This window comes from Rhineura floridana, chromosome 4 (genome assembly GCF_030035675.1).
Source record: "Rhineura floridana isolate rRhiFlo1 chromosome 4, rRhiFlo1.hap2, whole genome shotgun sequence".
In the NCBI taxonomy this organism is placed as follows: domain Eukaryota; kingdom Metazoa; phylum Chordata; class Lepidosauria; order Squamata; family Rhineuridae; genus Rhineura; species Rhineura floridana.
The window spans coordinates 175,442,176-175,455,555 of record NC_084483.1 but is presented as its reverse complement, the minus strand read 5'-3'; the positions used below and the strand labels follow the sequence as shown (position 1 = coordinate 175,455,555).

The 13,380-nt window shown below is 38.7% G+C and overlaps 1 protein-coding gene across 5 annotated transcripts in view; it reads left to right on the top strand.

Annotated features, from left to right (window-relative positions):
- The window catches only part of RCOR3 (REST corepressor 3), a 36,996-nt gene extending 24,975 nt beyond the window's left edge, over positions 1-12,021 (top strand). The window contains exons 8-12 of one of the 5 annotated variants that reach the window (XM_061625286.1): positions 2,077-2,295; positions 3,383-3,460; positions 4,560-4,617; positions 8,560-8,675; positions 9,280-12,021. In XM_061625286.1, coding sequence (XP_061481270.1) covers positions 2,077-2,295; positions 3,383-3,460; positions 4,560-4,617; positions 8,560-8,675; positions 9,280-9,624 — 816 coding nt within the window. In that variant the 3' untranslated portion in view covers positions 9,625-12,021. Of the gene's footprint in view, positions 1-2,076; positions 2,296-3,382; positions 3,461-4,559; positions 4,618-8,255; positions 8,328-8,559; positions 8,799-9,279 lie in introns of those variants that run through there. The other 4 variants (XM_061625289.1, XM_061625285.1, XM_061625290.1 and 1 more) reach the window with 4 other exon arrangements.
- The last annotated feature ends 1,359 nt before the right edge of the window (positions 12,022-13,380 follow it).

The window sequence follows — 13,380 nt, the reverse complement described above, 5'->3', positions numbered from 1 at the left end:
GATTCTCTGTCAACTAAGTTTAAAGCCTCAAATCTGTTCCTTATTTGATCTTTATATTCTTCTGGGATGTTATTTAAATTGTATTTTCGCATTATGATTGCTTTCTTCTTCTTCTTTAGCTTTACTCTGATTTTTGATACGACCAGTTCATGATCTGTACCGCAGTCTGCTCCTGGTCTTGTTTTCGCAGAAAGTATGGAACTTCTCCATCTTCTGCTACCAATTACATAATCAATTCGATTCCTATATTGACCATTTGATGATGTCCATGTGTATAGTCGTCTTTTCGGTTGGTCAGAAAATGTGTTCACAAGAAACAAGTTACTGGCTTCACATAATTCAATGTCTTTCTCCTGCTTCATTTCTGTCTCCTAGGCCCCATTTCCCCACAATTCCTAATTCTTCTCTGTTCCCTACTTTTGCATTCCAATCCCCCATGATTAACAGCACATCTTGTTTTGGGGTGTGATCAATTTCTTCCTGTACTTCTGCATAAAATCTCTCCAATTCCTCTTCTTCTGCGTTTGCCGTCGGAGCATAGACTTAGATGATGGTTATGTTGATAGGTTTCCTGTTTAATCTCATTGATATAACTTGCTCAGACCTTCCGTTGTAGCTCCTAATTGCTCTTGCTACATCATTTCTCACTATTAAAGCAACCCCATTTCTTCTTACTTTCTCATTTCCTGCATAAAATATTTTGTAGTTGCCCGATTGAAAATGTCCCATTCCCGTCCATTTTAGTTCGCTCACACCAAGTATTGTAATGTTGATGCGTTCCATTTCTTGCTTGACAATTTCTAACTTTCCCTGGTTCATGCTTCTCACATTCCATGTTCCTATTGTGTGCGTCGTACAACTCGGGACTCTCCTTTCGCATCTGTGCGCATCAGCCTCTGTGCTTCCTTTTGCCTTTGACTCAGCTGCGTCATTAGTCACAGCTCTGCTCGTACTTGTCCTTTGTTCTTCCCCAGTAGCTTGGTGAGTGCCTTCTGACCTGGGGGTCTCATTTTCCAACGCTGTCTCGTGTTGCATTTTGGATACTCTGTTCATAGGGTTTTCGTGGTAAGAGGTACTCAGAGGTGGTTTACCATTGCCTTCCTCTGAGTTTGGATGCATCTTAGTCTGGTGTCTCAGCGTTGACCATTCTGCCTTGGGTGCCCCTGCTAGGAGTCTCGCCTCTTGGTCTAGGCTCCTGACAGCATTGCTCTTAGCTTCTTCAACACTCTCAAACCCCCTCACCATGTTAAGGTGTGCATCCTAGAGGGGGAGTTTGGTATGAGCTGTTGTTAATAAACCTGAATTGCCAGTAGTAAGAAATGCATTCTTTCTAGATGCTCAGAGACCAGCTGCAGAATGATGTGTTTTAGAATTTTTCCTGGTATTTATTTATTTATTGTATTTGTATACCACCCCATAGCCGAAGCTCTCTGGGCGGTTTACAGCAACTAAAAACATCAAAAACAAACATACAAATTTAAAATACATATTTTAAAAACAATTTAAAACACAGTTTAAAAATTGTTTAAACTTGCGTCAATTTGACGAGTGTGTATTTCCCAGATCCACCTTCCTACCCCCTTTTTGTAGAGGAGAACAATATTTGCCTGCCTGAAATCTTCCAGCACCTTACCCATTTTATTTGTTTTGTTTATTACATTTGTACACTGCTCAGTAACTTGGGTGCCTCACAGTAAAAAGTAAAAAACGAAAATTGTGTGTGCAGTACTTTAAAAAAAACCCTTTAAATTATGTATATAGTCAAAACAGTACTGTGCGGTAGCTTGACTCTGGTCACTCATTTATTTATTTCCAATATTTATATGCTGCCTTTCAAGGCAAAACAACTCCCCAAATGGCTCACATAAGCAATTAAAACTTAAAATATAAATATAAAATGTAGAGAGCGTTATTGCTAATAAAATTCATGCAAATAGATGTGTGTGGATTTACTTGCATAGGTTTTGAGACTTTGGATTTTTAAAATTTTTTTGGCAAGAATTACAATGATGGTGGATGATTTTTTTTTTTTAAGTGTGTGATATTTAATTTTCTTTAATTTTTTGAACATTGCAGGGAAGTAATGAGCAGCCTGTTCAGTCCAGCAAAATTGGATTGGGTAGAAGAGAATATCAGAGTTTACAACATCGTCATCACTCCCAGCGTTCTAAATGCCGCCCTCCCAAAGGCATGTATCTAACTCAAGAAGATGTAGTAGCCGTTTCATGTAGCCCCAATGCTGCCAACACTCTTCTTCGGCAGCTAGATATGGAGTTGATCTCACTGAAGCGACAGGTATTTGAATTATCAGTTTTGCTTTTCACTTATTTTTACACTTTTATCCCTTTTCCCGAGTGCTTAGATAGATGATAACACAGTGAAACTGAAACACTGCCATTAAAGTAAGTTTTTAGATTAAGTTTATCCCTTATACGCTTAACCTTGGTTATTAAAAGGTAGTCCATGAGCTGTGTTTCAAAGCACTTTTGGAAAATCTTTAGCTCAAACTTAATGGCAAAACTGTTGGTTTTCCCAATAATCTTGTTGGAGTATACTTGTTGGGTTAAATATAACTAAAGTTCCTGTGCCAGTTTTAAAAGTTGTCTTTGTGTATGATTTAGCTTAGATTTTATTGTGTATCATTTTTGGATGCTTAATAAAATGTTGACTCGTTTGAACTATTGGAAAAGATCTATACAGATAGTAAGCAATGAATGCGCTTTTATGTTGAGTTTGGGAGGCAGTCTCTAGTACAGCCTTTCCCAACCAGTGTGCCTCCAGATGTTGTTGGACCACAACTCCCATCAGCCTCAGCCAGCATTGCCAATGGTCAGGAAAGATGGGAATTGTGGTCCAACAACATCTGGAGGCACACTGGTTGGGGAAGGCTGCTCTAGTACTACATGTTTGTGCTAGTCCTGTTCATATAGATTATTCTATCTGAATACTTTCCCAGCTATATAAATGTCTAAACAGAAAGAATGCACTTGTATTTTTAGACCTGTCAGCACTATAAATACAAAATAGCACAAGCATGCTAAACTAATAGGAAAGTGAAAGAGAGATTGGATATCCTGTTTCCTGGCCCTTAATAATCAAAATCTAATAGTGGGAAGATTGACTTCCAGGACCCTCCACCAATTGAGGCAAATAGCCCAAATTCTCAGCCTTGGAGAAGCAGATGAGGATGCACCTTGCAGCCCTACGATGCAGGACCGTGTTTTAGCAGATGAGTCTCCCACAGGCAGGTTTCATCTCTTCTGAAGTAGTTCTTTCTGCTTAGGGAGTTGGTTGCGACTTCCCAGCCAATCACTTGGCAATAGGTATATACACTATTTGGTGTAAGCTAATTTTCATTCCTGCTTTTTATTTTTTTGATAAGGTTCAGAATGCTAAACAAGTAAACAGTGCGCTTAAGCAGAAAATTGAAGGTGGGATAGATGAATTCAAACCTCCTGAGGTGAGTCATTGTAAAATGCAGATGAATTTTCAGTATTGCATTTGTTGCACTGGAAGCTAAGTTGCTTGTGGCTTTTCAAAACATTGGAATCCATTCTAAAGATGTTTTCAACTGTAAAGTTTACATTTTCGCTGAACTGGTCAATAAAGCTAATATAAAATGTACATTGGTTGAAAAGATTTTTTTTTTAAGTTTAAATAATGGCATGAGGGTTTCAAAATCAGGTTTTGATGCCATGTGCAATGCACCATAAACATGACTTGTAATCAGCAATGCATGTTTTACAGTGTAACTTTTTAGAGGATTACTCGATTATAGTACTACTTCTGATTGCTGTAACGACTTGCAATGTAAAATTACAAGGGATTCAAGTGCATATGCCATTTTCTATGAAGTAGGGGCTGTTTAATTCTCTTTTGGCATGGTAATAGAATATACTTAAATTTCATATATATGTGTTTGGGAAACATAAGTTGAGCGGTTAATGTGAATAACCTGCCATTATGCACATTCACCAGACCTCATGTAGAATGTGCACATAATCCTTCCATGAAGAGGGAATTGTGCACATTTCTTGGTCAATATGCATAATCTGCAAAATTCCTTCCCCAAAGTCTGTTGGAGATTGTGCATAATGACCGGAGAATGTACAGAATTCAGGTAATATACGCACATTTCCCATGACTGTCCTCCTTAACATATACATATAGTGGTTCTCTGCACTGAAAAAAATGGGGGCAGCTCTTACCCATATAGGAGTAGGGAGAAGAGCTCTGTGGTAGAGCAAATGCTGTACATGTAAAGGATCCCAGGTTCAATCCTTGGCATCTCCAGGTAAGGTTGGGAAAAATTCCTGACAAGCCCTGGAGAGCTGCTACCACTCAGTGCAGACACTGAGCTGATGGACCAATGGTCAGACTCAGTATAAGGCAGCTTCTTGTTCCTAACTCTCACAGAGCCCTTGTGAAAACATCAAAGCTACTGAATTAACAGAGTGTAAATCCTGTCATAGTGATGTTTGTGGCTGAAATTCTCTGTTGTTATTCTCAAACTCTATAAACAATTTAGAATGTGGTCTGTTCTCTTTCTCTCTTAATAGTCAAATCAAAAAATCAATGCTCGTTGGACAACAGAAGAACAACTTCTTGCAGTTCAAGGTATGTTTTCTTCACTACTATTCTCCTTAAAAGTGAAATCCTTTGTGATCTGAAAAGTACTATAAAAGATGGATATGTAGCCACCTTTTCCTTTTAAAATAACGTGTCTAACACCATCATGTGGCAGATTTATAATGTGATGAAAGGAATGTTATGTCTCATTGATAGGAATGACATATATAAAGTTGGCAAATATTTCAGAAGAACAATACTATTGTACATACAAAGTCAGATTATATATAATTTGTTATTGTTAAACAGGTTATAACTGAAAATTTCTAAACTTAGTTCATTTAAAACTTTCCCATAAATCCAATTTTTCAAATTCTTCTAATGAGCTCTCATCATTCTGTTCTAAACTGTAGCTTTCTCACATCTTCAAAGAAGCAAGCAGATGGTTATTTAACCATGTCTTATAAAGAAAGTAGGAAATCAATATGAAATTCTGGGTGGGAATCAATTTAATTGTAAAGCTGTATAGTACAGTGTTCTGTCTCTCTTCTAGTGTGCACCAATATACTATGCACAGCTGCTGTTGTAAGCAAGCATATAATTGCTTTTTAAGATGTTTTTAAATATTTTTTAAAAGATCTTTTTTAAGATGTTTGTTCTTGAGATGTTTTAACGATGTTTTTAGTGTTCCTTGTTTGCTGCCCTGGGTTCCTTTTGGGAAGAAGGGCCGTATATATGATAATAATAATAACACCATCATCATCTAGTTTGCGTTCCAGCAAATGCTCCCCACCCAAGGTTAGCTATAAGCAACAATAGTTCTGCCTTCACAGCTACACTTAATCTATATCTAACAAAAATAGTGTTTTCCTCCTAGGTAAATTAGGAAACCCCCCTCCCCAAAAACATAGCACTTTATATGAAAATACAAAGTTCTACTACATTTGGATTAGCAATGTCTTCTTTTAAGACCTTTGGTTTTCTTCCGTTTAATACAGTTTGATGCTGTTAACAGAATTTAGTATGTCTTTAGTAAGAAAATTGAGGAGGAACAAAATAACTTATGGATGAACCCTATTGGAATGCTGGCATATTACATTTTATTTTTAGTTTAGCAATTGCTGAAATTCCACAACACACATACATACAATGCCTTGCAAAAGTAATGAGACACCTGACCAATGCTCTCATATTACTGAATTATAAATTTTTTGTTGTTGGCCTACCTTCAAGTCATTCACGACTTATGGCAACCCTACAAATAAGGTTTTCATGGTAAGCTGTATTCAGAGGGGGTTTTCCATTGCCTTCCTCTGAGGCAGAAAGGCAGTGACTGGCCCAAGGTCACCCAGTGAGCTTCATGGCTGTGTGGGGATTTGAACTCTGGTCTCCCACTACCCCACCCCACCCCACACTGGCTCTTGAATTACAAATGGTACATTGTAATTTCATTCTGTGTGATACAATATGTATGATACACCTTACAATAATTGATTTTGAGTTTCATTGTTTCAAATAAAATATACAGAACAAAATTACAATGTACTATTTGTAATTCAGTAATATGACAGCATTGGTCAGGGATCAGGGCACTGTACATACAGTAATACCTCAGTTAAAGTACATGCATTCCTGGACATTACTATTTTAACAGAAACCTTACTATCAGAGGTAGGGATAACATGTAAAGAATAGAGATAGGTTCCTACACCACAAAAAGAAGAGCAGTTCAACTTATTTCAGCAAACCTCTTATTCAGAACTAACCATATGCATGTGTCATGCCTCTCTTGGATGAGTCCTCAGAGGAGGATGAGGAGCAAGGGGTTGGCACAGGAGACCCACCCCAGAAGCAGCTCCAGACCTCCCATCACTAGAAGATGTTCAGGATACAGCTGGGGCCCCTCTGTCAGACTCAGAGAGTGAACAGGAGGCCCCTCCACTCCCTGCAGAGGAAATGCCTATGAGTAGCAGAGCAGTGCAGGCATTCTGGCCGTTTAAGGCTACAAGCTCCTGTGAGTCAGAGGGCTGATTGCTAGCACCTGAACCAGGGAGGGGAGCTTAAAAGGCTGTGAGTGGCTTGGAGCTGTTGCTGGAAACAATGTTGACCTTTCATGGCTCCTTGTAGCCAGTTTGGCTTATGATCACATGTCTTCAACCCTGCCCTGTTTCATTGGATCCCCAGTACCTTGACTTTGGACTTTCCCAGGACTCATCTGTTCTTCACTCTCTCGGTATTTACACTGACTGTAGCTGTGGGCCTTTTTGCCTCAAGCCTGACAGATTTATGGCCTGGCTGCTGGCCATTATCTGTTAATTACCTTACTGTAGCCATAAACAATTCCCCTCAGTCGGCAGAGACCCACAGCATATCTAAAATGAAACAACCAGGTCAGGTAAGCCTTGTATCAGACCAGTTTGAAAGCTTCTTCCAAAATGCCTCTAGGGTTGCCTGCCTTGCCTTTTTTCTTTTTATCGCGCAGCATCTTGCTATTGCAATCTCAAGCTTTGAGCACAGTTCTCTTCTCCGTACATTTGAGCATCCATACACTCAAGCAGGTAGGCAAGGGGCAGCCACCACTACCACCCTGTGCTTGGTCTGTCTCTGTGCCATCCTCCTCTACACTTGAGCAGATGCTCGCAAGGAGCACCATTCCAGCCACATGAGAGAGCAGCCTGCAGCAGCCGCAATCCAGTAGACAAGGAGCCACATTCTGATTATGTCAGAGTGTGTGCCCTCCGCACCCAAAAAGGACTTTGTTAAAAGGAGCTTCTTTCCTGGAGGATTTGTGAACGGAGGTATTATTGTGTCCCTATTTACTAAAATGCAACAATTACTTCACTGATTCTAACAGGTATGTTCACAACTTTTTTTATGTTAGCTTCAATACGTCAATCATTAAAAAGGCACAGCAAATCAGAATTTGGGGGAAGAAAGAAAGAATTAGATTACTTAAAATAGGTACTTTCTAAGACTGTCACTTAAAGACCCTCTGATTCAGGCTGTGATATTATGCCTACTTACCTGGAACTTACTGAAGATAATGGAACATGCTTCTGAGTAAACACAGAATTGGGATGTCAGTTGTTTAAATATTTGTTTGAGCTGCAATCCTATACATGCTGAATTGGGTGTAAGCCCCATTCAATTCAACAGGACTTGAACATGCATAGTATTGGCTGTTGGTGAACTTCCTAACTTAGCTATTTTCCAGCAATAGTAAGACATGGATGTCTTTAATTGTTCGTTTATTCTATACAATCTGAATCTGCTATATTCTAGCATTTCTGGTTTGTCTAAACATTTCTTATCCATGGACACAATTGACTTAAATACTTTTTTTCTTAAACCAAAATGGAGAATTTGGAGACCAACAGTGATATTCTTGGTGTGCTTCAAATAAAACAAGTTGCTGGTACATCTGAGAATAGAAACAAAAGTAAATAGAATTTTGGAAAATGTATAAAAATGTTCCAACAATTAGCTAGCTTTTCCCTGAAAGGGGAAAGAAGTGTTTATAGGATTACAACCTGAATTTGGTAGGTGTTGTCAGCTGCAAATCCAGTCCCTTTTTGGCTAATGACATTGTCTGTTGATCCAGTTTAATAGGAGCCCACTGTGCTGTATTGTGAATTGGTTTTCATAGTCCTCTCATTTTCAATAATGGAGTGCCTTGTGACATGCAGGTTTCTGTTTGAAGAAAAAAGCCCTCCTGGACTTGTGGAAGTAGTTACAAGGTTCTCTAAATCTAGCCCATAGTAAGTAGGATACTTAACAATATTAAAACTTGGATCAATAAAATGGACCAGTCACTAACTACATTGCAGTATTTTACGTTATGTTACAGATCTTTAGAGAAGAACCACTGTATAGTTCTTTCAGAATTGATCTTTATAATTCATCCATAGAGGGAATCTCTCATATATACATCATACACACTTTTGCTTATTGACGTGAACCTTCATAGGTGTATTTGCTTTGCCTTTTTAGGTGTCCGCAAGTATGGTAAAGATTTTCAAGCTATTGCTGATGTAATTGGCAACAAGACTGTTGGTCAAGTGAAGAACTTCTTTGTAAACTACAGGCGTCGGTTTAACTTAGAGGAGGTATTGCAGGAGTGGGAAGCAGAACAAGGAACCCTGGCTTCTAATGGTGATACTTCTGCTTTAGGGGAGGACACAAAAAATACTAATGTGCCATCAGGAAAGAGCACTGATGAAGAAGATGAGGTGTGTTTTTGTGTACCAGATCTTAAATAAGCATGAGTTCAGGAATGGCATTAAACTTCATATCCTAAAATGTAATGTTTAATTTGAAGTGGAATGCTGAATCACCAGCTGTGGAAGGTTATTGTGTCCTGGTACTTAGAGCAGTCTACTCGCCATGTCCCATTCAGTTCAGCGGGGCTTGTGTGAGCAGAACATTTTAAGAAGTGGGATGCTTGCCTCTCTTCCTAAACTTTCTTTTGACAGTGCTTATATGGAAAATAATACTGATTTTTTTAAGCATATTCTTTTTCTTTTCTGTTTTTACTTAATGTTGTGTCTCCTTTGCTGTTGAACTGTTTAGAAATGGTTGCTTTCAAAGGAGGGTTTCATAGCTACCAATATGGATGAACTGTGCTTCCCATATTCTGGAGGCAATGACAACCCAAACTGCATGATACAACAGGATGGCTGCTTTTACATATCTGTATCACTTTATTTATAGGCCCAGATCCCACAGACCCCTCAGTGTGTAGGGTCTTCTCCACCTGCCCAGGCATCTACTCCAACACCAGCAACTCCTGTAACAACTCTGAACCAGCCTCCTCCATTACTTCGTCCAACCCTTCCAGCTGCTCCAGCTCTCCATCGTCAGCCTCCACCACTTCAGCAACAGGCTCGATTTATTCAGCCAAGGCCAACCCTAAACCAGCCCCCTCCACCACTCATCCGCCCAGCTAATTCCATGCCTCCTCGTCTAAACCCAAGACCAGCATTATCCTCCACTGGCGGCCCACAGCCACCATCGCTTGTTGGAATCCAGACAGAATCACAGTCCCCTCTGCACTAAAGAAATAGGGCAGAACTATGGTGAATGACAAAATGTATCAGTGTCTATTTTTCCTCAGATAATGACGGGGAAGGGGGGAAAGCAAGCCTTCCACAGTATTGAATCAGTCTTGCACAATAAGAGCAAGGTGGAAACCTTAGCAGCAGAAATATGCGATTGGCCATCTCTATGAAAGAAACTTCAGTGCAGTAGATTGTTACAGCAAGACCATGTCTGTGAAGTCAGCCTTTTAACCAGCTAACTTCTGTAAAAAAGAAAAGAAAAAACAGTGCACTAAGATGTCAACTGGTTTTTACTCTATTTATTTTTTGAAATTCTTTATATTCAACTATATGGAAATAAACACCATAAGGAGAGTGTAGGAATTTCAATTTCAGCTCTGAAGTAGGCTGTAAACCTGATATATTGGGGAAATTATTTTTACATTTTCCTATGTTAGGAGCGGAAGCATTACTAATGATCCTGCCGTACAGATTTTGACAGAACATAACTTCATTTTTTAGGCTTGTATTTTCTAAATTTCTTTATAAATTGCTCTTCTTCAGGAAAAATGTTTTCAGTATACCAGTTGGAAAAGTTGTCCTGAAGATTTGCGAGCTAAGGTACAAAGTAGATTAAACCTATCTATGTGGTCTGATATGGGAAGTATGATTTGCTAGTGCAAAATCTGGTAAGCAGTGAATGAGTCAGCATCTTTGCTTTACATTACATAGAAAACACCAGTAACGACCTCTGTTGCCATGTGGCTACTAAAGTTGTCTTCTCTTTTAATAATCTTTGTAGTCCTGCTTTTTACCTGAAATTTTATTCTATTATCTAAGTTCTGGCAATAAGCTAGCAAGGAGTGCGCTCCTGAACTCCATAGATACAGGGACAGTGTGAAACAATGAAATATTTAAAATGTCTTGACCTGCCATTGCTTCCTTCTCAGGCTACCCCAGTCTGTTTTTTGGTGCTCCTTGACAGTGCATCTCCCCCCATTTTTACTTGGCATTAAAGCAAATACCAAATCATGCTTTACTTAATCAGTCAGGAAACGGCAGTGAAGCTCCATGTTGATTCACTTCTCTTATTGGGGCAAGAAATGCTGAGCTACTGAAGTCTTCTGTTTTCATGAAAAGCTGCATGTTTCTTCTTCACTGCCCCAGCTGACTTCCCCACTTCTTACTGAGCAGTGGCATTTAATATTCCAAGTTTAAAGTTTAGAATGATTTTCTGTGTACAGCAAAGTTGTACCAGCCTCTTATGTACTACATTTTACAGCTCAAGAGTCAAAACCGTTAGATCAACACCTTAATCATGATTAAGGTGTTAAAGGGATTTATTCATTCACTTTGTATTCTCAGTCAAGAATTTATTTAAATAGAATTTCTTTTTGTTTGTGGCATATTAAATACAAATGTTCCATCCATGGATTTCTTTTCATATATCTGTACTCCCAGCCACAGTGCTTGATTTTAAATACTGGGTTTTCAAAGAAAGAAAAGCGGCACAGTCAGTTGCCAGAATTCTTGGGACTCTGTGATATTGGAAATTTGGGGGTCATTATTAACCCTCTGAATTCTTCCAATTTGTCCATATGTGCGTTTTGGCATAACGCTCTAAATACCAAACTATTATAACAATGCATTTTCAATATTTAAGTATGTAGATCAGGTCTCCCAGTAACTGTGTTGTCCTTTTTTGCTGACTTTTTTGCTAACTTTTTGTCTTGTCTCGTTGCTAGAACTTCAGTATAAAAAAGGTTGGATGCTGCCATACATATGGCAATTTTAGACTATCAAAACTGTAACTGGCACTTGTGAGTGAGATAGGTATGTAGTGTAATATTGCTTTACATACGCTATACCACACAGTAACAAAATGTTTAGCATTTGTAGTACTGAATATGTACATAGCAAAATGTTGTCCTTTTTAAAAATTGTGTGCTTTCCAGATTATGTGCATACAGCTTGCACGTCCTGTTTTGGGTAGGGGGTTGTGTTAAGCAGTGTTTTTTTGCCTGGAAGAGTGATATGCTTGCTGCTTAATCAAAGAATTAAAGTTTCCAAGGAATCTGTGTCTATTTTTATGTACCTTGTAATGGTATAAAATGTTTAGGGCCCATATACTGTGATTCTCTTTTAAAATTCATTTATATTTTTTTAAAGATTAGAAATAAAACTATATGATTTTTCATTTGAAAGGGGTTTTCTTTTTTGCCATACTATTAAAAAAAACAACCCTCCAGCTTGACTTTATACTATTGCTATAAACCATACACTATTCATTTTGGTTTACTTTTTGTCACTTTATGAAATGTAAAATTTTTGCACTCCCTTTAAGTTGGGCAGAGAAAATATTTCTTACATTGGTTTTACAGATGTAACTTTACAGCTCCTTTTTATGTACAGTTTTTCAGTTACAATAAATAAATATAAAAACTTTTAAATGAATGGCCATCTTAAAGCCCCATGTGTATATTTCAACAAACTATTTTAAGCTCAGGAATCTGATTCTGGATGGAAAAGAAGGTTGGGCTGCAGAGGTGCCTGGTTGCAGAGGGGATTGTTATGCCTTGGGTTTTGGTTGAGTATCTAGTCATGTACCTTTTTAGTAATAAGTAAATTGAAAAATCATAGAATGCAGTATTCTTGGTAGGTAATATTATGGTTTAATACAATTTCTTTAAAAAACCAAGACCTTTTACATTATTATTATGTGATACAATACATACTATATAACTTTAGAGTCCATAATCCCATAATTTGGACAGGCTGGGGCATCGAGGCTAGATGAATTACTCTTATCACAGATGCAGTTAATATGTGTAACACCAGGTCATGAGAACACAAGAAGAGCCCTGCTGCATCAGGCCAAAGCCCCATCTAGTCTGTGGGAAGCCCACAGCAGCACCTTAAGTGCAGAAACAACAACAAAAAAATAATACATTTATTTTTGTTGTCCGCCTCACTTGGAATGTGGATCCCGAGATGGATTACAAAGATTTAAAAATGCAAAGCATTCATAAAAACCATACAGAAATTTAAAATACAAAAACATACACAGAACCATAAGAACATAAGAAGAGCCTGCTGGATCAGGCCAGTGGCCCATCTAGTCCAGCATCCTGTTCTCACAGTGGCCTACCAGGTGCCTGGGGGAAGCCCGCAAGCAGGACCCGAGTGCAAGAACACTCTCCCCTCCTGAGGCTTCCAGCAACTGGTTTTCAGAAGCATGCTGCCTCTGACTAGGGTGGCAGAGCACAGCCATCATGGCTAGTAGCCATTGATAGCCCTGTCCTCCATGAATTTGTCTAATCTTTTTTAAAGCCATCCAAGCTGGTGGCCATTACTGCATCTTGTGGAAGCAAATTCCATAGTTTAACTATGCGCTGAGTAAAGAAGTACTTCCTTTTGTCTGTCCTGAATCTTCCAACATTCAGCTTCTTTGAATGTCCACGAGTTGTAGTATTATGAGAGAGGGAGAAGAACTTTTCTGTATCCACTTTCTCAATGCCATGCATAATTTTATACACTTCTATCATGTCTCCTCTGACCCGCCTTTTCTCTAAACTAAAAAGCCCCAAATGCTGCAACCTTTCCTCGTAAGGGAGTCGCTCCATCCCCTTGATCATTCTGGTTGCCCTCTTCTGAACCTTTTCCAACTCTAGAATATCCATTCTGAGATGAGGCGACCAGAACTGTACACAGTATTCCAAATGCGGCCGCACCATAGATTTATACAACGGCATTATGATATCGGCTGTTTTATTTT